Source organism: Eleutherodactylus coqui, chromosome 4 (genome assembly GCF_035609145.1).
Source record: "Eleutherodactylus coqui strain aEleCoq1 chromosome 4, aEleCoq1.hap1, whole genome shotgun sequence".
Classification (NCBI taxonomy): Eukaryota; Metazoa; Chordata; class Amphibia; order Anura; family Eleutherodactylidae; genus Eleutherodactylus; species Eleutherodactylus coqui.
The window spans coordinates 151,794,127-151,815,684 of record NC_089840.1 but is presented as its reverse complement, the minus strand read 5'-3'; the positions used below and the strand labels follow the sequence as shown (position 1 = coordinate 151,815,684).

At 46.5% G+C, this 21,558-nt stretch overlaps 1 protein-coding gene across 1 annotated transcript in view; it reads left to right on the top strand.

The window, feature by feature from the left end:
* PKP1 (plakophilin 1) overlaps window positions 1–21,558 on the top strand; it is a 69,566-nt gene that overhangs the window by 14,029 nt on the left and 33,979 nt on the right. The window contains exons 4-5 of the mRNA XM_066600321.1: window positions 2,533–2,680; window positions 18,891–19,098. Of these exons, the coding sequence (XP_066456418.1) occupies window positions 2,533–2,680; window positions 18,891–19,098 (356 nt within the window). The remainder of the gene's footprint in view (window positions 1–2,532; window positions 2,681–18,890; window positions 19,099–21,558) is intronic.

Genomic DNA, 21,558 nt, shown 5'->3' with positions numbered 1-21,558 from the left:
AGAAAAGGAGAGCTGCTTCTTTTTATTATTAAACTTTCCTTTTCTTAGCCTCCCAATTTAAGCTCTCGACTTTTCTTAAGGCCTCATCCAAGATTTTTAACTAGCCCTTACATAAAAATTGAGATTTATGCTCCAAGATAGCACTGAAAGCAGATAGCTCTGTGCATATTGCAGTGGCCCAGTGTGGTATTGCAGGCACAGCTCCCATTGAATTCAATGCCTGCAGTACCAACCTTAGCTGCTGCAACTTTGACAGCACTATGTGCTTTCAGCATTGTCTGCACTGACAGTGAGCAGGCGATCAGCTGATCGGTGGGGATTCATAGTAGCAGACTCTCACCAATCAACTATTAATGACCTATCCTAAAGATAGATCGTCAATAGTAAAAGTCCTGTACAACCTCTTTAACCCCTTCCCGCTCCAGGGCGTAAGTTTACATCCTAGCAGCAGGGTACTTCCCGCAGCAGGTCGTAAATGTACGTCCTGGGGATAGAACGAAATCATAGGAGATCTTGCGCTTTCCGGATGCGGAGGCCGGCGGTCACTTATAGCCGGCCTCGCGCTGCAACAGCAGGGGTGTATCGGAGATGCGACCCCCGCTGTTAACTCCTTCCCTGCTGCGATCTATGTAGATCGCAGCATGGGAAGGGTTCACAGAGAGAGCGCGCTCCCTCTGTGACGTTATCAGGCTCTCGCAATGTAATCATAGAAAGCCCGGCTGGTTGTCATGGTAACAGGACTCCACCTACAGGCATTTTGTATTACTATTGCCTATGATCACTGTAATAAGCAATAAGGCACAGGGACACAAATAGTGTAAAAAAAAAAAAAAAGATAAGAAAAATCTCCAAAAAAGAAAATTGTAAAATGCAACCTTTTTGTGCTTTTTCTCATCTTAGCATAAAAATTTTTTTTAAAAAAAATTTAAAATCCCACATATTTAGTAACGTCATACCGTAACAACGCGTACAATAAGTTGCACATGCTTTTTATCCTGCATGGCCAAAAGCGTAATAAAAAATACTAAAAAACTGCGGCAAAATGCTAATTTTTAGCTTTTTGCCCCCAAAAAACGCAGTAAAAGTGATCAAAAAAGCCATATGTACCAATAAAAACTGTAGCTTGTCTTTGCAAAAAATTAGCCTTCACAGAGTTCCGTCCATGGAAAAACAAAAAAGTTATAGGACTTTGAATGCAGCGATTTAGAAAAAAAAAATTTAAGATTTCCAAAAAAGGGTTTTTATTGCAGAAAAGTGGAAAAACCTAAAAAAAAATATAAGAATTTTGGTATCGATGTAATCGTACCAACCCGCAGAAACAATGTATTGTGTCATTTATGCTGTATGATTAACGCTGTAAAAACAAAAAAAATCTATGGCAGAATTTATGTATTTTCTCTCCCTGTTATCATAAAAAAATAATATAAATGGAGATGAAAATCCACCAAAAATTGTTGCTAAGGCCTCATGTCCACGGGCAAAAGAAGAATTAAAATCCGCAGCGGATTTTAACTCTTCTCCTGCATGCGGATCCGCATCCCATAGGGATGCATTGACCACCCGCGGGTAGATAAATACCCGCGGATGGTCAATAAAAGTGATTTTTTTTAAAAATGGAGCATGAAAAAATCTGGACCATGCTCCATTTTCGTGCGGGTCTCCCGCGGGGACGGCTCCTGCGGGCTTCTATTGAAGCCTATGGAAGCCGTCCGGATCCGCGGGAGACAAAAATCGGGATTTACTCACCCGCTCCGGTTCTTCTCTTCGCCGCGGCGTCATCTTCTCTACGTCGCGGCCGGATCTTTTTTCTTCGGGGCGGTGCATGCGCAGGGCACGTCACCGACGTCATCCTGCGCATCCGCCGAGCCGAAGAAAGAAGATCCGGCCGCGACGGAGAGAAGATGACGCCGCCCCGAAAAGGAGATCTGGAGCGGGCGGGAGGTAAGTTTATTCTTATTTATTCCCATTTTCAGCGCTCATGTCCGCGGGGCAGGAGGGACCCGCTACGGATTCTACATCGAGAATCCGGAGCGGGCCTGATTTTCCCCGTGGACATGAGGCCTTAGGCTTAGGGCTAAGGGCTAATCATCTCTTCTATAGATATTCTGTAAATAAGGAAAAATACCGCTGCAGCACCATCTATTGGATGGCAGCATTCTTACAAATCAATATGACTTTCTAACAAGTCTTAGCAATGATTGGGAATAAGAAGCCAGAGAACCATGCACATACAGCTGTTTCGGGGTGTTTACCCCTCCTCAGTGTGCAGTAGGTTTCTGGCTTAGTTTGTGAGAGGCCTGTGACGTGGGTCAGGAGGGGTGTCATGTCTCATTAGGGAGAGCACCTAAAAAGTGTGTTAAGAAACCTAGGGTGTGAGTGGGTCGGGGGATTGTATAGTCTCTCCCCAAGGACATCACCCAGAAGGGGTGTGGGGACACCTATAAGGTGAGTGATGAGACTTATAAGGAGGCATAATAGGTATTCTGTGTCACAGCATTTTAAACTGCTATATATGTATATATCTATTTTCAGAATGGATTCCCGAGATGACTTTGATGGAGCTCCTATGACTATAGAGCAAGCAGTGGACTTTCTTAAAGGTCCTAATGACAAATACCAGACATCTGGAGCAAACTACATACAACATACTTGCTATCAAGATGAGAGTGCCAAGGGCGAGGTATGTCTTTGTATAATGCAAAGTTAAACAGTTTTCCAATATACTTAATGTATTAAATCCTCATGGCTTTTAAGATCTCTTCTTGCTGTTATTAAAGTAGAACACTTACCATTTACTTTCAATGGATAAAAATGTGTCCCCGTGTCTAGATTATTAGGAGACAGAGCTCTAATATTAGTATAACTCTAAGGCTTCGGTCAAACGGGGCGCAAGTCCCGTGGAAATCTCCACACGAATGACCGCAGCAGAACCACACGGAAATACTGCGAGATTTCTGTGGCAGAAATGCAGCTTCAAAACTCACGCAGTTTGGCACAAGTTTTGAAGCAGCTTTGCCGCCTGCATTACGCTGTGGCCATTTTGCCCCATAGCGGAGATGGCGATAAAATTCACATGCCGCGGCTTTGTCAGTTTCATTGCAGCTTTTCCACAGCATGTGGGCGAGATTTTTGCACATCTCATCCACTTTGCTGCTTTATCCTGGGATAAAAATTGCCGGGGGAATTTCTGTGCAGAAAGTCTGCACGGAAATTCTGCATCAATTCCGCTTGTGTGAACCCAGCCTAACAAGCTATTAACCTGTGTGTCCATAACATGACGAAAACAGATTCTTAACCACTGGAAGTAGAGATGAGCGAACGTACTTGTCCGAGCTTGATATTCGTGCGAATATTACGGTGTTCGGGATGCTCGTTACTCGGTTCAGTGCAGCCTTGCGCCAATTTCTTTCCTGCCTGGGAAATCAAATCACTGCTAATACAGCATGCTGAGGGGTAGGGGTAGGCCTAGAGGACGTGGACGCGGCCAAGGACGCGGAGGGCCAAGTGAGGGTGTGGGCACAGGCCGAGCCAGTGCGGTGTCCAGGGGTAGAGGCAGGGCCAGACCGAATAATCCACCAACTGTTTCCCAAAGCGCCCCCTCGCGCCATGCCACCCTGCACAGGTCAAGGTGCTCTACGGTGTGGCAGTTTTTCACAGAGACGCCTGACGACCGACGAACTGTGGTGTGCAACCTTTGTCGCGCCAAGATCAGCTGGGGAGGCACCACCAACAGCATGCGCAGGCATATGATGGCCAAGCACCCCACAAGGTGGGACGATGCCCGTTCACCGCCTCCGGTTTGCACCACTGCCTCTCCCCCTGTGCCCCAACCTGCCACTGAGATCCAACCCCCCTCTGAGGACACAGGCACTACCGTCTCCTGGCCTGCACCCACACCATCACCTCCGCTGTCCTCGGCCCCATCCAGCAATGTCTCTCAGCGTAGCGTCCAGACGTCGCTAGTGCCACAGTTTGAGCGCAAGCGCAAGTACGACGCCACGCACCCGCACGCTGAAGCGTTAACCGTGCACATTGCAAAATTGATCAGCCTAGAGATGCTGCCGTATAGGCTTGTGGAAACGGAGGCTTTCAAAAGCATGATGGCGGCGGCTGCCCCGCGCTACTCGGTTCCCAGTCGCCACTACTTTTCCCGATGTGCCGTCCCAGGCCTGCACGACCACGTCTCCCGCAACATTGTACGCGCCCTCACCAACGCGGTTACTGCCAAGGTCCACTTAACAACGGACACGTGGACAAGCACAGGCGGGCAGGGCCACTATATCTCCCTGACGGCACATTGAGTGAATTTAGTGGAGGCTGGGACAGAGTCAGAGCCTGGGACCGCTCACGTCCTACCCACCCCCAGAATTGCGGGCCCCAGCTCGGTGGTGGTATCTGCGACGGTGTATGCTTCCTCCACTAAACCACCTTCCTCCTCCTCCTCCTCCAACGCAACCTCTGTCTCGCAATCAAGATGTGTCAGCAGCACGTCGCCAGCAGTCGGTGTCACGCGGCGTGGCAGCACAGCGGTGGGCAAGCGTCAGCAGGCCGTGCTGAAACTACTCAGCTTAGGAGAGAAGAGGCACACGGCCAACGAACTGCTGCAGGGTCTGACAGAGCAGACCGACCACTGGCTTGCGCCGCTGAGCCTCCAACCGGGCATGGTCGTGTGTGACAACGGCCGTAAGCTGGTGGCGGCTCTGCAGCTCGGCAGCCTCACACACGTGCCATGCCTGGCCCATGTCTTTAATTTGGTGGTTCAGCGCTTTCTGAAAAGCTACCCCCACTTGTCATACCTGCTCGGAAAGGTGCGCCAGCTCTGCGCACATTTCCGCAAATCCCACACGCACGCTGCCACCCTGCGGACACTGCAACATAGGTTTAATCTGCCAGTGCACCGACTGCTGTGCGACGTGCCCACACAGTGGAACTCTACGCTCCACATGTTGGCCAGACTCTATGAGCAGCGTAGAGCTATAGTGGAATACCAACTCCAACTTGCGCGGCGCAGTGGGAGTCAGCCTCCTCAATTATTTACAGAAGAGTGGGCCTGGTTGGCAGACATCTGCCAGGTCCTTGGAAAATTTGAGGAGTCTACCCAGGTGGTGAGCGGCGATGCTGCAATCATTAGCGTCACCATTCCTCTGCTATGCATCTTGAGAAGTTCCCTGCAAAGCATAAAGGCAGACTCTTTGCGCTCGGAAACAGAGCCGGGGGAAGACAGTATGTCGCTGGATAGTCAGAGCACCCTCCTGTCTATATCTCAGCGCGGTGAGGAGGAGGAGGAGGAGGAGGAAGAAGAAGATGAGGAGGAGGGGGAAGAGACATCTTGGCCCACTGCTGACGGTACCCATGCTGCTTGCCTGTCATCCTTTCAGCGTGTATGGCCTGAGGAGGAGGAAGAGGAGGAGGAGGAGGATCCTGAAAGTGATCTTCCTAGTGAAGACAGCCATGTGTTGCGTACAGGTACCCTGGCACACATGGCTGACTTCATGTTAGGATGCCTTTCTCGTGACCCTCGCGTTACACGCATTCTGGCCACTACGGATTACTGGGTGTACACACTGCTCGACCCACGGTATAAGGAGAGCCTTTGCACTCTCATTCCCGAAGAGGAAAGGGGTTCGAGAATGATGCTATACCACAGGGCGCTGGTGGACAAACTGATGGTAAACTTCCCATCCGACAGCGCTAGTGGCAGAAGGCGCAGTTCCGAGGGCCAGGTAGCAGGGGAGGCGCAGAGATCAGGCAGCATGTACAGCGCAGGCAGGGGAACATTCTCCAAGGCCTTTGCCAGCTTTATGGCTCCCCAGCAAGACTGTGTCACCGCTCCCCAGTCAAGGCTGAGTCGGCGGGAGCACTGTAAAAGGATGGTGAGGGAGTACGTAGCCGATCGCACGACCATCCTCGGTGACGCCTCTGCCACCTACAACTACTGGGTGTCGAAGCTGGACACGTGGCCTGAACTCGCGCTGTATGCCCTGGAGGTGCTTGCTTGTCCTGCGGCTAGCGTCTTGTCAGAGAGTGTGTTTAGTGTGGCTGGGGGAATCATCACGGATAAGCGTACCCACCTGTCAACCGACAGTGCCGACAGGCTTACACTCATCAAGATGAACAAAGCCTGGATTTCCCCAGACTTCTCTTCTCCAACAGCGGACAGCAGCGATACCTAAGCAATACGTAGGCTGCACCCGCGGATGGAAGCATCGTTCTCTCTCACCATCCAAAAGGGGGACATTTCTGCTTCATCAATCTGTGTATAATATTCCTCCTCCTCCTCCTCCTGCTCCTCCTCCTGAAACCTCACGTAATCACGCCGAACGGGCAATTTTTCTTAGGGCCACAAGGCTCACTCATCTAATTTTTCTAAAAAATTTTTATACGTTTCAATGCTCTTAAAAGCGTTGAAACTTTAACTTCAACCAATTTTTCGTTAAACTGGGCTGCCTCCAGGCCTAGTTACCACTTAAGCCACATTAACCAAAGCGATTAATGGGTTTCACCTGCCCTCTTGGTTGGCCATGGCCAATTTTTCTGATGTACATTAGTACTGTTGATACAGCAATTTTTGTGGGCCCTCGCCTACAGTGTAATCAAATGAATTTTTAGCCCACCTGCATTACAGCTGACGTTACATCCGCTGTGTTGGGCAATGCAATGGGATATATTTATGTACCGCCGGTGACTTCCTGGCACCCACCCATGCTGTGGGTCCACAGAGAATTATAAATGCATCTGAAACCACATCTAAAGAACCCCAGTCAGACTGGGGCATGCAGTGTGGGCCGAAGCCCACCTGCATTAAGCACGACATTACTACCTCAGCTGTGTTGGGCAATGCAATGGGATATTTTTGTGTATCGCCGGTGGGTTCCAGGGAGCCACCCATGCTGTGGGTCCACAGGGAATTATAAATGCATCCGTTTCCACATCTAAGGAACCCCAGTCAGACTGGGGCATGCAGTGTGGGCCGAAGCCCACCTGCATTAAGCACGACATTACTACCTCAGCTGTGTTGGGCAATGCAATGGGATATTTCTATGTACCGCCGGTGGCTTCCTGGCACCCACCCATGCTGTGGGTCCACAGGGAATTATAAATGCATCTGTTTCCACTTGTAAAGAACCCCAGTCTGACTGGGACATGCAGTGTGGGCCAAAGCCCACCTGCATTAAGCACGACATTACTACCTCAGCTGTGTTGGGCAATGCAATGGGATATTTTTGTGTATCGCCGGTGGGTTCCAGGGAGCCACCCATGCTGTCGGTCGACAGGGACTTCACAATAGGGAGTTGTACCTGCCTGTGTCTATGAATTAAAAAGCCCGGTCTGACTGGGGCATGCAGAGACACCTTGACAGAATGAATAGTGTGTGGCACATAGGTTCCCCATTGCTATGCCCACGTGTGCAGCTCCTGATGGCGGTGGCACAGGATTCTATTTCTCATTGCTTCTGTACAGCATTGTGGGCTATCGCCCCGCCCCTTTTAAAGAGGGTCGCTGCCTAGCCGTGCCAACCCTCTGCAGTGTGTGCCTGCGGTTCCTCGTCATGGCAGACGCACTTCTAAATAGACAAGAGGGTGGTGTGGCATGAGGGCAGCTGAAGGCTGCGCAGGGACACTTTGGTGTGCGCTGTGGGGGGGAGGGGGGGCGGTTGGGCAGCATGTAACCCAGGAGAAGTGGCAGTGGAGTATCATGCAGGCAGTGATTGTGCTTTGTTGGAGGTAGTGTGGTGCTTAGCAAAGGTATGCCATGCTAATGAGGGCTTTTCAGAAGTAAAAGTTTTTGGGAGGGGGGGGGCCCACTCTTGCCGCTATTGTGGCTTAATAGTGGGACCTGTGAACTTGAGATGCAGCCCAACATGTAGCCCCTCGCCTGCCCTATCCGTTGCTGTGTCGTTCCCATCACTTTCTTGAATTGCCCAGATTTTCACACATGAAAACCTTAGCGAGCATCGGCGAAATACAAAAATGCTCGGGTCGCCCATTGACTTCAATGGGGTTCGTTACTCGAAACGAACCCTCGAGCATCGCGAAAAGTTCGTCCCGAGTAACGAGCACCCGAGCATTTTGGTGCTCGCTCATCTCTAACTGGAAGTAAACACAACCTCTTCCTTACTGTGTCACATAAATATAAGCCATGCAGGCGCAAACAATGTATGGAGAAGGTTTGACAGCCCAGTACACTCCATAGTTGGTGGCAATCAGCTGTTTTTGACAGCTTACAGTCTTCAGCAACAGCTGCGGTAGACTTTGATTGTGGCTGTTAGCTATTTAGATCTCGCTGTCAAAACTGACCACTTGTCTTAACAGCCGTCTTGGACGCAATCATAGGGTGCCAATAAGCCATCATAGGGGCTGACATGCATGGATGCCTGTGGCAGTGCTTAATAGGTAACATTGGAAATGACTGTATACTGCAATACTTAAAGGGGTTGTCCCGTGCCGAAACGTTTTTTGTTTTTTTTTCAATAGCCCCCCGTTCGGCGCGAGACAAACCCGATGCAGGGGTTAAAAAAAAAAAAAAACGGATAGTGCTTACCTGAATCCTCGCGCTCCGGTGACTTCTTACTTACCTTGCGAAGATGGCCGCCGGGATCTTCACCCTCGGTTGACCGCAGGTCTTCTGTGCGGTCCATTGCCGATTCCAGCCTCCTGATTGGCTGGAATCGGCACACGTGACGGGGCGGAGCTACGAGGAGCTGCTCTCCGGCACGAGCGGCCCCATTCAGAAAAGAAGAAGACCGGACTGCGCAAGCGCGTCTAATCGGGCGATTAGGCGCTGAAAATTAGAGGGCACCATGGAGACGAGGACGCTAGCAACAGAACAGGTAAGTGAATAACTTCTGTATGGCTCATAATTAATGCACAATGTACATTACAAAGTGCATTAATATGGCCATACAGAAGTGTATACCCCCACTTTGTTTCGCGGGACAACCCCTTTAAGTATTATAGAATATAGTACAAGTGATCACAAGTTCAAGTTTCCTATGACAACTAAAGAAAATGTAGAAAAAGGTTTGATAACATTTTTTATTTTTAAGTCTGAAACAAAATAAAATAAAAAATATTAAAAGTTTAAAAAAACATTTCCCATAAAAAATTATTAGCAATGAAAAAAGGCCCACATATTTGGTATCGCTGTGTTTATAAAAGTCTGAACATTTTGCTTACCTCCCTTCTGCCCTTGTACACATCACATAGAAAAATCAGATGCCTCTTCTCTCCACTGCTTCCATCACCTCCGGCCCCGAGTATGAGACTACTGACCCTGACCACTTGGGAAAGTCAGGAAACAAAGTAACATATCAAATTAACTTGTAGGGCAGTGAAGGAGCACATACATTGCGGCTGATTTACTTAAGGGCCTTTTACGCGAACCGATATATTCAGTCTCCCGTGATCCAGTGAGAATCTAGACGATTATCATTCCGTGTAAACACATGCCCCAACTGTATGACTGAATTTGTTTGCTTTTCGTTACTCTTCAGTTTCTGCCTGCCTAGAAACTTAAACGATGGATCGACCTGTGTGAATATGTAGTCGATTATCTATGGTGACTGCCGGCATACTGTGAAAGGAGGCAGAGGGAACAATTCCCGGCCAGCTCTATTCACTAAGAGATGCTTGTTCCTATGTAATAGCACCCGTACGCCACTCTCACACAGGCGGTTTTTGAAAAACGCTGCACTAAGCCTCCATTCATTTCAATGGGGCCTCTCAGATGCGTTTTAGCGCAGTGTTTTTAATGTGCACTAAACGAACGCTGCATGTTCTATTTTTAGCGTTGTAGTGCATTTTTGACACCCTGCGTAGCTCATTAGAATGAATGGGGTGCGTTAAAAACTTCAGTAAAAACGCTGTGTACTATGTCACCAGGAGGGGGGAAAAAGTGACATTGTCAGCTTGCTATGCCTGCGTTGTTACTGAACAAAACATGCAGTAAAAATGGAAGCAAATGCTCACAAAAATGATGCATAAAAAGCACTAGTAGGAGAGCGACCTTAGACCACCATTTCACACACAGGTCCAAGTAAACCCTGTGCCATCCTTTGGGCAAAACACTGTGTTGGGGTGTGTATCAAGGTCGGGGCTTTATGTGGTATAAGTATGTTCATTTATTTTGCGTGGTAACATGTGACTACTATTAATGTATTGTGAGATGATGCTGGTTATACATTGTAACACGCATATGGGACATCAACCATCAAAGTCTTTGGCTTTACCCAGAAAAAAACGGGATAGGAAGATGAAACTTTACATTTATTCCACATACTCTCCACTGATGTCAACACACTTGGTATTCCAAGTTCTGTAAGCCTTGCAAAAAGAAGGATTTCGGTTGTGCCTCAAACCAGTCATCCATAGCAGCCATGGCGTCAGAAATGGTGTGAAATGTGGTCCCTTGAGGTGTTTCTTCAGGTTTGGAAACAGATGATAGTCAGAGGGAGCTAGATCTGGTGAATAAGGTGGGTGGTCAACGATCTGGAAGTCTAGCTCCACCAGTTTTGCTGTGGTCGCTTGTGCAGTGTAAGCGGAGGCGTTGTCTTGCAGGAACAAGATTCCTTTGGACAGCTTGCCGTGCCTTTTGGCCTTCAGAGCTGCCTTCAGTTGGTCCAAAAGTTCAATGTAATACCTTGCATTGATGGTGGAACCATTTTGAAGGTAGTCCACTAGCAGCACGCCCTCCTTATCCCAGAACAAAGACACCATCACCTTAGTGGCTAATTTTTGCACCCTGAACTTCTTTAGGCAAGGAGAACTGTGCCTCCACTCTTTTGACTGCTGCTTGGTTTCAGGGTCATACAAATAAATCCAGATCTCATCCATAGTGACCAGTTGATCCAGGAAGTTCTTCAGTCCGGAAACGCTGACAAATGGACCGGGAAGTTTTCACTTGCATGCTTTTCTGATCTGTTGTCAAACATTTGGGGACCCACTTTGCATATAGCTTCTTCATGTTCAAATGTTCATGGATAATGACACAAACACGTTCACAAGAAATCCCCATGATGTCTGCTATTCCTTTAGCTGAAATTCGACGATTCTCCAGTATGAGGTTATGCACAGAATCGACAATCCCCGGAACGTCAACCTCTCTCGGTACGTGCAAAAACACACCTGAACCCTGTCCGTGCATAGTTGTCAACGGAGCCATGGCTGCTGCCGGCGGCTCCATTGAAAACAATGTTCTGCCGGCACCCCTGCATTGTTTTTCAGGGAAGGGCTTTACATATAAGCCCTTCCCTGAAAAACTAAAATTTTAGGCTAAAAAAATAAAAATAAAAAAATAAACTTACCTGTCCGCTGCTGCTGTGTCCCCTGCGGGGATAAAGAACACGTCTGCCGCATGCGGCAGATGTATCTTTCATCCCCGCTAGTAAAAAGAATTCCCTGCTGCTACATCTGCCTCATCTGTGACAGATGCAGCAGAGGAATTCCTCAATTCTCTACTGCAGCTGTCACACATGACAGCTGCGGTAGAGGATTCTGCTGCTGGCACCCTATCAATGGATTTCAGGGAAGGGCTTTAAATATAAACTCTTCCCTGAAAATACAGTAAAAGTGCTGTAAAAAACAAAAAAAAAAATCAATTGACAGGGTGCCAGCAGCAGAATCCTCTACCGGAGAATTGAAGAATTCCTCTGCTGCATCTGTCACAGATGTGGCAGATGTAGCAGCAGGGAATTCTTTTTACTAGCGGGGATGAAAGAAACATCTGCCACATGTGCCAGATGTGTTCATCATCCCCGCAGGGGACACAGCAGCGGTGGACAGGTAAGTTTATTTATTTATTTTTTTTACACTAAAATTTTTGTTTTTCAGGGAAAGGCTTCTATGTAAAAGCCCTTCCCTGAAAAATAATGCAGGAGTCCTGGCAGACCATTGTTTTCAATGGAGCCGCCGGCAGCAGCCGCCGCTCCATTGAACACAATGCGTGCATTCACTATGGTGCACGCATGTCTTATCTTAGCAGGCACACACCTTTAAAGCACGGACATGTGCACACACCATAGTGAATGCAATGGGGCTAATAGACGCATGTTTTTGTGCGTGCGTATGTACGCACAAAATACACGCTCGTCTGAAGCCACCCTAATGCATATTTGACTGATGATGTACTGTTTTTGTGAGAGGGCTGCATTCTCTTGTGAAACTTGTGATGATTAGAAATATATATAAAAAAAATTATTACCAATCTGTATATTGAGACTATAGATCTCTTGATCTTTTTGGGGTTGATATAACTATACACAGCTATATACATATGTATGCCAACTGTTATTTTGGAGTACTGACTGAAATTATAAACAAAACTGAAACAATAAATATTTTAAAGAGTTCTAACTAATTGACTTTCCCCCATCATGTTAAACAGCAGTGAGGGGGTTGACAACAACGTAGATATGCAAATACAACTAAATTTTTTACTCCTTCTACTAAAAATGAAACAACTTACCATTTGCAAAAGTGCACACATCCTGTACATCTAGCAACTTGCTCCATATCTAACATTCAGTATGTAGGCTGTTAGAAGGGACATCCTATATATCTAGTTACTTGCTACATGTAACATATGGGGGGGGGCACTGACACAATGAGAGCCGGCGGACGAGCAGAAGACGGATCTCACACCGGCACTGGGCACACAGCTCAGTGCATCACTAATGAAGGGAGGCTACAGCGGCGGGGACTGCCACAGGAAGGCAACAGCACAGGGTCTGTGACAGGGGTGCAGCACATCAGCGCTGGCTAACATACTAAGGCTCACTGACCTTCTAGGACCTTAAAGTATTCCGCCGATCGGAAGCCAGGGGTGTGAGAGGGGCGTTCCTCCTGTCAAACCCCTAGCTTCCGGTGGCGTCAAGATACACTAATACCATATCTAGTTACCTGCAACATATGTATAATTCAGTATGTAGGCTGTAAAAAGGGATGTCCTATATATCTAGCTTACTTGCTACATATGTAACTTTCAGTGTATAGGCTGTAAGAAGGGATGTCCTATTTACCTACTAAGTTGCTACGTATGTAATATTCAGTATTTAGGCTGTGAGAAGGAACATCCTATATACCTAGTTACTTGCTACATATGTAACATACAGTACACAGGCTGTAAGAAGGGACGTCCTATATATGTAGTTTACTTGCTGCATATGTAACATTCAGTATATAGGCTGCAAGAAGAGGCCATTCTATGTATCTAGTTACCTGCTTCATATGTAATATTCAGTATATAAGACTGTAGGAAGGGACCGTCGTATATATCTAGTTACCTGCTACATATGTAACAATCAGTCTGTAGGCTGCAAGAAGGGATGTCCTATACGTCTAGTTACTTGCTGCATATGTAACAATCAGTATGTAAACTGTAAGAAGGACGGTCCTGTATATTTATGTTGGCTGCTATATGTACAGCATGCAGTACATAGGCTGTAAGAAAGGGTCTTCCTATATATCTAGTTACTTGCTACATATGTAACGTTCAGTATATAGGATGTAGTGATGGACCGTCCTATATATCTAGTTACTTGCTACTGAAGTAACATTCCATACATAGGCTGTAAGAAGGGATGTCCTATATATCGAGTTACCTGCTACATATGTAACATTCAGTATATAGGCTGTAAGAAGTGACGTCCTATATATCTTGTTACTTGCTACATATGTAATATTCAGTATATAGAATCTAAGAAGGGACATCATATATATCTAGTTACTTGCGGCATATGTAACATTCAGTATATAGGCTGTAAGAAGGCGCGCTGAGCACATCCGCCGGGCCGAAGAAAGAAGATTCGGCCGCGAAGAAGGGAAGACACGCACGGCCCGCAGCAGGTGAGTTTATTCTTACTTTTAGCCCTCATGTCCGCAGGGCCCCGCTACGGATTCTCCATGGAGAATCCGTAGCGGGCCTGATTTTCCCCGTGGGCAGGAGGCCTCAGTATGTAGGCTTTAGGCCCCATGTCCACAAGGAAAATCAGGTCCGCTGCGGATATGCAACGCGGATTTCTGCTGCGGATGCAGTGCGGATGAGCTTAAATTCCTTTTTTTTTTTTATGCGGGAGATCAATTGAGCTTTGAGCTTTATGAGCTCCCGCACGCGTTATCCGCACTTAAATGGAGCATGTCGCGTTTTTTTTCACGTGCTCGAAATTTAAAAATCACTTTAAATTACCATCCGCAGCTATTTATCTACCCGCGGGTGGTCAATGCATTCCAATGGGAAATTTTAGGTGCGGATCATGCACGCGGGTGATCCGCTGCAGATTTTAAATTTTATTTTCCCCGTCGACATGAGGCCTTAAGAAGGACATCCTATATATCTAGTTATTTGCTACATGTGTATCATTTAATATTTGGGGTGTAAGAAGGGACTTCCTATATATATCTAGTTACTTGCTACATATGTAACATTCAGTATATAGACTGAAAGAAGGGAACGTCCTATATATCTAGTTACTTGCTACATATGAAACATTCAGTATATAGTAGGTTGTAAGAATGGGCACCCTATATAGCTAGTTAGTAGCTAGATATGTAACATTTACTATATAGGCTGTAAGAAGGGACTGTACTACGGTATATATCTAGATACCTGCTACAAGTGTAAAATTCAGTATATAGGCTGTAAGAAAGGATGTTTTTTTGCATCTAGTTACTTGATAAAAATGTAACATTTAGTATGTAGGCTATAAGAAGGGACTGTCCTATTTATTTAGTTAGTTGCTTCGTATATATGTAGCATTGAGTATATAGGCTATATGTAGTGATGGTCCCATAGGTTTGGTCTTCCTAGAAGATTTTTGTTATGTGTACTTTTACAAGGGACGGTTTCCTGCAATCCAGTGAGAATCTGATAGATTAAGGTTCAGTGTAAATGGATGCAGAGACTGAACAACATATTGTTCCATGTAAACTGGTGGTATCACTTGTGGACTGCCTGTTTCCGGTGAATGGAGGTGGACGGCCCGAACGATCCCCAGCCGCTCCGTCTCCATTCAGTCAGTGATGCGCTTTCTTGTGTAAAACCTAGGAACCATTATCGCTGGGACAACCTGCCGGGCCTCTGTTGCCCTACAGATTGTCCTGTATAAGAGTACTCTAAGGACTAGTGTCCAAAACACGTCAACAAACCTGTTTTCTTCAATAACGTGAATGTGATCCCAATAATAGCTTCTAATTCATCTCTTTTTTATGATTTGAACATGATTCAAATATTTTTCTGCACATATAAATGGATTTTTAACCCCTTAAGGACCAGGTTGTTTTGTACCTTAAGGACCAGACACTTTTTAGGGATTTTACCCATGTGGCGGTTTTACTGCTCTAATTTTTTTCCTTTAGCTACCAAAATTATTTTTGCTGTGTTTTTTTTTCCGTGACATATAGGGCGATTTTTTTAAATATCTTTTTCACTGACTTTTATTTCCGTTTTTTAGTTTTATTGGGGGTAAAATGCTAAAAATAATGATTTTTTAACATTTATAGTTTTTTTTTTTTAAATACACTAAAATAAAGTATGGTAATAGGTTCCTCTATTTGTTTTGGACATTTTGATATATAATATGTATAGCTTTGGATTACAGGGCGCATACGGCGACGGTTTTTGTTGGCATCTGCTTTGTGTTATTTTTCTTCTTATGTATATATTGTTGTTTTATTTTGTCATTTTTATTTACTTGTATATGTAATTGTGTTTTTTACTATCAATCTCCCCCATGATATCATGCAAGACCTCTGCGGGACATTCACTTTTTTTTTTTGACACTTTCCCACTGTAGCTGGGGCGTCCATAGGAGCCCCAATTAAAGGGGAAAGCAACCCCTGTAGTAAGATTAGTCACTTGCAGAGCTGCCAGGGTCTAGTTTCACCCTCCAGCTCTGCAGTAGCAAAGAATCCCGGGAGGTCACATGACCGACAGCAGCCGTGTGCTTCCAGGGCCTGTGAGGAGGTCACCTTCATGTTATCAGTCACCTGGGCTCTAAGCTCCGTCCTGTGATCACATGATGGCGGACAACAGCAGTGTGCTTACAGGACCCGGGTGTGCAGGACTCGGCTGTGATCCCTATTATAATGTAGCACAGCTGTGTGTGTGAGTGATGCGCGCATAGCAAAGCCGTGTGTGTGATACGCACACGTATTAGAGCAGTGTGTGTGATTGTTGCCTGTACATAGCAGAGCCATGTGTGTGTGTGGGGGGTGCGCACATAGCAGAGCATTGTGTGTGTAACATGTGCGTGTAGCAGAGCAGCCTGTGTGACGAGCGCAAATAGCAGGGCCGTGTGTGTGTCACGCGTGTAGCAGAGCTGCGTGTGTGTTGCGCGCAAGTAGCAGAGCTGTGTGTGTGTCACACGAGTAGCAGAGCTGTGTGTGTGTGATGTGAGCATTGTAGCAGACCAGTGTATGGGACGCGTGGACATAGCAGAGCCATGTGTTACGTGTGCATTTAGCAGAGCCGTATGTGTATGTCACATGCATAGCAGTGCTGTGTGTGTGAGGCACGTATAGTATAGCTGAGTGTGATGTGCGCATGTAGCAGAGCCATGTGTCTACATGTGTGGCACGTGCGCGTAATAGAACCGTGTGCGTGTCATGCGCATAGCAGAACCATGTGTGTCTGAGGCGCATACGTAGCAGAGCTGTGTGTGTGACACACACGTGTTGCAGAGCTGCGTGTGTGACATGCATGTGGCAGAGCTGCGTGTGTGACATGCATGTGGCAGAGCTGCGTGTGTGACATGCATGCGGCAGAGCTGCGTGTGTGACATGCATGCGGCAGAGCTGCGTGTGTGACATGCATGCGGTAGAGCTGCGTGTGTGACATGCATGCGGCAGAGCTGCGTGTGTGACATGCATGCGGCAGAGCTGCGTGTGTGACATGCATGCGGCAGAGCTGCGCGTGTGACATGCATGCGGCAGAGCTGCGCGTGTGACATGCATGTGGCAGAGCTGAGCACGTGTGACATGCATGTAGCAGAGCTGAGCACGTGTGACATGCATGTAGCAGAGCTGAGCACGTGTGACATGCATGTAGCAGAGCTGAGCACGTGTGACATGCATGTAGCAGAGCTGAGCACGTGTGACATGCATGTAGCAGAGCTGAGCACGTGTGACATGCATGTAGCAGAGCTGAGCACGTGTGACATGCATGTAGCAGAGCTGAGCACGTGTGACATGCATGTAGCAGAGCTGAGCACGTGTGACATGCATGTAGCAGAGCTGAGCACGTGTGACATGCATGTAGCAGAGCTGAGCACGTGTGACATGCATGTAGCAGAGCTGAGCACGTGTGACATGCATGTAGCAGAGCTGCGCACGTGTGACATGCATGTAGCAGAGCTGCGCACGTGTGACATGCATGTAGCAGAGCTGCGCATGTGTGACATGCATGTAGCAGAGCTGCGCATGTGTGACATGCATGTAACAGAGCTGCGCATGTGTGACATGTATGTAGCAGAGCTGTTTAGAAGGACATTGTCCCAGTCAATAAGGTTAAGCGCATTTCTAAGCTGATTGAAATTTGTCTTCCTAAAGTTTAGTATTTTATGGCTCTCCAATAAAACATTGAAAGACAAGTGGAAAGTATTATATTATGGTAGCTCCTTCCCAGGTGCCCCCAACCTGCACCCCTGTTATTTTGTCAGGTCTGCTCATTAATATTAAGTCCACAATGGCGGTCCCTCTAGTCGGGTCCTGTACAAGTTGGGTAAGATGATTATCTTTAGTAATTGACAGAAACTTGTTACCTGTATGAGATCTGCAGATTGCAGTTTCCCAGTTTATATCTGGATAGTTAAAGTCTCCCATAATAATTACCTCATTGTGATTTGCTGCTTCATCTATTCGCCTTAGTATTTGCCATACAGGATTCACTAAATTATTCTAGACAGATATCTAAAGGATATGCATAGGGTAATTTTGTGACATATACTACTGTACATCCGATGCACTAAGACTGTGAAAATGCAGCAGGTTCGGCGGCAATGGGGGGCACTGTAAGGCCGCCTGCAGACGAGCGGGTCGGATCCGGCAGCGAGAATTCTCGCCGCGAGACCCGACCTGAGCGCCTGCAGAGACGAGCGCGTACTCACCCGCGCCCGGTGGCCCCGGCTCTTTCATGTGCCAGCTGCCGGGCAGCCGGCGCATGCACAGACCGGAGCCGGCGGCCAGGTGAGTGACGTTTCTGTGCGAGGCTCTGCGAGCCCCGCACAAAAATAGGACATGCCGCGGTTTGTTTGCCGCGCGAGATTTCGCGCGGCCAAACCGCGGCCGTCTGTATAGGAGTGTGTATTGTAATGCACTCCTATGCAGGCTTTGAGCGGCGGAAATCCCGTGGGAAAATCCCACCGCGGGATTTCCGCCCGTGTGCAGGCGGCCTTAAGAGGAGAAGCCATCTGCAGCACAGAACGGCTTTTTCATACACTGTGTCGGGGACTATAGTCGGGGGGGGTTAATAACACCAACACTGGGGGACCCATCTTGAGGGCACAGGACTAGGTAAGTTTGCAAATGAAATACAAAACAAAAGTGTTAATAAACTGTTACTATGGAACAGCTGAGCCTGCACTAGAGAGTACTGTACAGGCACAGCTGGAGCATCCTCTTCAGTTATGCAGTTATAGTAGCTAGTTGAAGATGGATTTCCAAGCCTCATCTTCCCCTAGCTCCATAACTGAAGAGGGGTTTGTACAAAAAATGTACAGAATAGGCTAATAAGTTCTATTGCAAAACTGCTTAGAATCACCTGTTCTGTACATTTAAAGAAAATAGTTCCGCAACTCTTTAAAGGTGAGCACTGGTAATGGCACAATCAATGATTTCTAATTAATCATTCTAAAATAATTATACATCAAGTAATTTGTACATTTTGGTTTTTGTTCTCAGGTCAACCAGTACAACGGCATACCAAAGCTAATAGATCTTTTCAAGAGTTCAAATCAAAATGTGCAGCTAGCAGCAGCTGGGGCTCTAAGGAATCTTGTCTTCAAAAACAACCCAAATAAACTTGAGACAAGCCGGCATGGAGGCATTCGAGAGGCAGTTAGCCTTTTGAGGAGGTCCCCAAACCAGGAGATTCAAAAACAAATAACAGGTCAGAACTTTGATGTAAAATGTTTCCACGCTAACTTGTGCAGTAGTGTAGATGTGAGTTCTAAGCAAATATACATGAGGCCTCATTAACACTGGCAAATTTTGATCAGTATTTTTCATTAGTATACCCAAACTAGGAGTGAATCATAATTAGAGAAAAAAGTATAAAACAGAGATCTGTACCTTTTCTGTGTTCTGGACCTACTCATGGCATTGTCTTACAAACACTAATGCAAAATACTGAACAAAAAAAGGAAGTGTAAAGGAGGACCAGCTATAGTGTAAAGTCAACAAGCGGCCTACAAAGCTCTATGACACTTTGACTGCTGCCTTCAGTTGGTCCATAAGCTCAATGTAATACCTTGCATTGATGGTGGAACCATTTTGAAGGTAGTCCACTAGCAGCACGCCCTCGTTATCCTAGAACACAGACGCCATCACCTTAGTGGCTAATTTTTGCACCCTGAACTTCTTTGGGCGAGGAGAACCACTGTGCCTCCACTCTTTTGACTGCTCCTTGGTTTCAGGGTCATACAAATAAATCCAGGTCTCATCCATAGTGACCAGTTGATCCAGGAAGTTCGCTGACAAACGGACCGGGAAGTTTTCACTCGCATGCTTTTCTGATCTGTTGTCAAACATTTGGGGACCCACTTTACAGATAGCTTCTTCATGTTCAAATGTTCATGGATGATGACACAAACACATTCATTAGTAATCCCCATGATGTCTGCTATTCCTTTAGCTGAAATTGGCCGATTTCTCCAGTATGAGGTTGTGCAGAGCATCGACAATCGACATAACAACAACCTCTCTCGGTCGTCGATTACGTTCCTCATCATTGGTGCTGAAGGGGCCCGTTTTAAATTTGGCAACTCAGTTATTAACTGTAGAGCATGAAGGGCATTGATCCCCCAATGTCTGCGACATATCACCATGAATATCCTTTGTGGACTTTCTTTGCAGAAACAAGAATTTTATCACTCCTCTGCTCTCATTTGCTGTGAATATCGCCTTAGACTCCGCCATTTTGTTTTACCACGTGCCTAGGTCACTGTTGCCATAATCTACAAACACAAAATTTTGAAAAAATATATTAGACACATAAGGCTTTCATGTGATGTAGCATTCGTTACCATAGAAACAAAAAAGAACACGAATCCAAAGACTTATCAGTAGCCCCTCGTAAATCGGTGATCTGGGGATTATTTTGATTGCCAGATTGGAGTCAGGAAGGAATTTTTCTCCTTAAATAATGAAAATTGGCTTCTATCTCATTGAGGTTTTTTTTGCCTTCCTCTGGATCAACATTGGGGGTAATAGTCTGAACTGGATGGACATATGTCTTTTTTCAGTCTAACACACTATGTGATCATGGAGTGTATCTGTTGGAATTTGTACCTATTCATCCAGAAAAGCATTTGTGAAGTCAGGTACAGAGGTTGAAAGAGAAGGACTGGTTCACATTCCATTTCACCCCAATGCTGCTCAGTGCGGTTGAGGTCAGACGTTTATACAAGCCACTCAAGTTCCCCACAGCAAACTCATCAAATCATGTCTTTACAGACTTCTGTTTGTAGACAGGAGTGCAGTCATGTTTTGAACAGGAAAGGGTTTTCCCAAATTGTTGCCACAAAGTTGGAAGCATGCACTTGACTTAAATGCCCGAGTATGCTGTAGCATTGGTGCAGCATCCGAGGAGCAGTCCTTTACCCGAGGAGACAGTGGGGTAGAGAAATGCCTTGTCACAGGGCTCTACTGTCTCCTCCCTAAGGGTAACTTGGGACTCGACCTTGTTACCGACAGGGGAGATCACGAATTAGTAACTGTGGTTACCTGTAGTCCTGTTTGTCACTTGTGACGCCAACGTTCCATCCTCTGTGGTGAACTTTTCAGATGAAATAAAGTAGTCCACGCACACAGAGTGTATTTTCTGAATGAGAACTGGTAATTCTCTCTCTCCTGTCAGTCACTCACGGCTTTCTCGCTCCCTGGCGATTTCACTATTTCTCCACACGCACACGGTTCTTGCATGGCTTTCCTGGGTCTGGGCTCATGCACGCTGTGTGGCTAGTCACTATGGGGAGTATCTCGGGAAGGATAGGCCCCAGCGGGAACAGCAGACCACCTTTCAGCCTCCTCCATGTCTCCCTAACTCTCTGACTCTGGTTAACTAACTGACTGTCTCATTCCACACTCCACTCTCTCCTGACAGACATGTGACCACTCTTTTATATGACACACAAGACGAAACAATTAGAGATGAGCGAGCACCAAAATGCTCGAGTGCTCGTTACTTGAGTCGAATTTTCAGTGATGCTCGAGAGTTCGTTTCGAGTAACGAACCCCATTGAAGTCAATGGGCGACTCGAGCATTTTTGTATATGACAGGTGCTCCGCTAAGGTTTTCATTTGTGAAAATCTTAGCAAATCACCAAAGTCATGTAAAAAACACAGAAAT